The sequence below is a fragment of the Trypanosoma grayi genome (assembly GCF_000691245.1).
Source record: "Trypanosoma grayi strain ANR4 Tgr_450_V1, whole genome shotgun sequence".
NCBI classification, from domain to species: Eukaryota; Euglenozoa; class Kinetoplastea; order Trypanosomatida; family Trypanosomatidae; genus Trypanosoma; species Trypanosoma grayi.
The window spans coordinates 1-3,200 of NW_008826069.1; the positions used below are offsets into that span (position 1 = coordinate 1).

The 3,200-nt window shown below is 61.5% G+C and overlaps 1 protein-coding gene across 1 annotated transcript; it reads left to right on the forward strand.

Annotated features, from left to right (window-relative positions):
- Positions 1-108: 108 nt before the first annotated feature.
- Positions 109-2,256, forward strand: DQ04_04501000 (TPR-repeat-containing protein; the record flags this gene model as incomplete). Its single annotated transcript, XM_009313613.1, has 1 exon — positions 109-2,256. The coding sequence occupies one exon, from the start codon at positions 109-111 to the stop codon at positions 2,254-2,256; it is 2,148 nt and encodes a 715-aa protein (XP_009311888.1).
- Positions 2,257-3,200: the final 944 nt, after the last annotated feature.

The window sequence follows — 3,200 nt, forward strand, 5'->3', positions numbered from 1 at the left end:
GGGGGGGAGGGTTACGGGACTCTGTTTTTGCTCCTGTAAGTGTGTGTGGGAGGGGTGTGTTGTGTACAGATAGATTCACATTATTATAGGGGAAAGACTATCTGCTTCATGCGGGCCTTTCAACTGGCGCGATCGCCTGCTTCTTCGGTCGCAGTTGCTGTTGTTGGCGGCGGCAGTACGCTCGGCTGGCGCACCGTCGCGGGTCCTTCAGCGCTGTACCGCATGGGGTGTCGAAGCCCCACTGTTTCCCTGCAGAAGCCGCAGCAGCAGCAGCAGTGCGCCTTGTGTTGCCAACACCGGGCGATTGGGCCGCGTCAGTATGCACCGAGAGGATTCCGTGAGGCCGCGGGTCGTGCCCCAATGACGTTTGAGTTCGGTGAGGAGTGCAACGACCTTGCCAAGGTGGCACATCAGACAAAGAACTACGGCGACGCGATCAGTCTGTACGACCGCGCACTGACAATGCGACGCGAGAAATACGGCCCCATCCACCCCAAGTGTGCGGCGACGCTGCACAACATTGGCCGCGTCTTCCTCGACATGCGGGAGCCTGGCGCTGCGGAGAATGCGCTGACAGAGGCTGCCGCCATCTACGAGGAGACGGAGGGGAAACAATCGGTGCGGTATGCCGAGAGCCTCGCACTCCTCGCCCTCGCTTACACACACCTGAACTTCCTCGATGAGGCGGAAAAGGCGTTTCGCGAGAGCATCAAGGTATTCCGTGACACGTCATACAACCATGCTGCGGGCTCGTGGCTACCGGATGAGGCGGTCGGTGATGGCTCCTCTTCGTCGTCTGCTGCTTCTGCGGCAGCAATTGCGGAGCCGCAGAAACACCCGCTCGCGTCCGCCGCCCACGCCCTCGCCGACTGCGCGCAACTGTTCCTGTTGCAGGGGCAGGAGTCCAAGGCGATCGCGTTCCTCGAGGAGGCGTTGGAGATACGCCGCTACCTGTACAGCCGTCATAACAAGTACCGCCCCATCATTGCCCAGACACTCAACAAGCTGTGTGAGCTCAAGAAGGCGATCAATGACGCTACAGGGGCAGAGATGTGCATCAATGAGTGCCTCGAGATTTGCGTCGCAACACTCGGCCGGGACTCCCCCGCCACAGCCCAGGCGACCAGCAGCAAGGCTGCGCTGCTCGCCGCCCGCCGCCAGTTCCGTGAGGCGCGCAAGCTCTACGAGGAAAGCACCACGACGTACGCCATTGCACTCGGTAAGGACGCTGCACTCTTTGGTCTTGAGCTGATAAAGCTGGGCCGCATCCAGGAGCTATGCGACGACTACGCCACTGCGCAAAAGACGTACGAGCGCGGCATCGAGGTGATCACGAAGGCGCTCGGCCCCGACGCGCTGCAGCTGGCGGAGGCCTACACCTTCCTCGGCTCGCTGCTGGTAAAGCGGCAGGAGTTGGACCGCGCCATTGACCTCTTCCGCGACGCGGTGCGGCTGCGCAAGGCGAAGGACCGCAACGACCCGCAGCTGGCGTTTTTGTATCAGAAGCTCGGTGACGCGTACGCAATGCGGCGCGAATCGCACGCCGAGGCGTACTTCCTCCTCGCGATCGAGCAGTTCCGCGTCAACGCGCGGGTGGAGCCGCTGCAGCGCACCTTTCTCACCGACGTGCTGGACGACCTCGGGCTGCTCTACCTCGAGTTTCACCACCTTGAGAAGGCGGAGAGCTGCCTGAAGGAGGCGCTCGACACACGCATTGAGATGCTCGGCGAAAACCACGCCACGGTGGCGTACTCATACAGTAACTTCGCGCTGCTCTATCTGCACCGCGAGGACTTCGCGAACTGCGAGAAAATGTGCAAGGCGGCGCTTGATATGTACGCCAAGACGGCGCGGTCGAATGTGCTCGCACAGGCCGATGTGTACACGACGTACGGGCAGTGCTGTCACCTGCAGAAGCGCTACGCCGACGCGCTGGCGTGGCATGAGAAGGCGCTCAACGTGCGCCGCACGCGTGGCGAGAACAGCGAGACGGCCACCGCGGAGTCCCTGAACCACATTGCACGCGTGTACGTGTCGATGAAGCAGTACGCACCCGCCACAAAGTACCTCGCCGAGGCAAAGAAGATTGCGTACCAGTACAACGCCGACTTCACGCAGTATTTGAGGCAGGAGGTGGCCAAGACAGAGCAGCAGATTCCACCAATGGAGGAGTGGGGCACGGAGGACCGCGCCGCTGCGACGCCGGCGCTTGCTGACAGCCAGACGGGTGGAGCAAATGGCAAGAAGGCGGACTAACAATAGCGAAAGGGACCCGAAGCAGCAGCCGGTGGTGCTGCGAGAAGAGGAAGGTGTGTGTGTGTGTGTCTGTGTGTGTGTGTGTGTTTCCTATTTATATTTCTTCGTCTCTTCCACGTCTTGCGCGAGAGAAGCACAGGTTTATTGTAGGAAGCTGCACCCGGATAAGCACACGCGCACGCGTTTATACACGACCAAGTGCAGTCATGTCGTCGAACCGCTACCCCGCACTGCCGAGCCGCATGTCACTGATTGCCTTCAAGACGCGCCTCAAGGGCGCGCAGAAGGGCCACTCGCTGCTGAAGAAAAAGGCCGACGCCCTCGCACTGCGGTATCGCGCGGTGATGGGCGAGCTGCGGGAGGCGAAGCTCGAGATGGTGCAGCAGATCAAGGGATCGTACTTCACCATCACGAAGGCGCAATTCATCGCAGGCGACATTGGCCTCGCGGTGCAGGAGTCGCTGAAGCTGCCGACGTACGCCATGAGCCTCGCTATTGACAACATCGCCGGCGTGCGGGTGCCAAGTTTCCGCGAGCGGAACGGCAGTGGCGGCGATAGCGACTTCGCCGCGGATGAGGAGGGGCGGCCGCGGGCGGTGGCGGCAGGCCTGGGTCGCGGTGGCGAGCAGGTGAAGGAGGCGCGCGTTGCCTTCCGCGAGACGCTGAAGCTGCTAGTGAAGATTGCGTCACTGCAGGTTAGTTGGGTGACGCTTGATCTCGCACAAAAGGTGACAAACCGCCGCGTGAACGCGCTAGAGAAGGTGGTGGTGCCGCGCGTGCAGAACACCCTCAGCTACATCACCTCCGAGCTCGACGAGCAAGAGCGGGAGGAGTTCTTTCGGCTCAAGATGGTGCAGAAGAAGAAGAAGCAGCTGCAGCAGAGCAAACTGCAGGAGGCACTCGCACAGGCGAGCCCTTCCAGTCGGCCAGCTGCCACTGCTGCT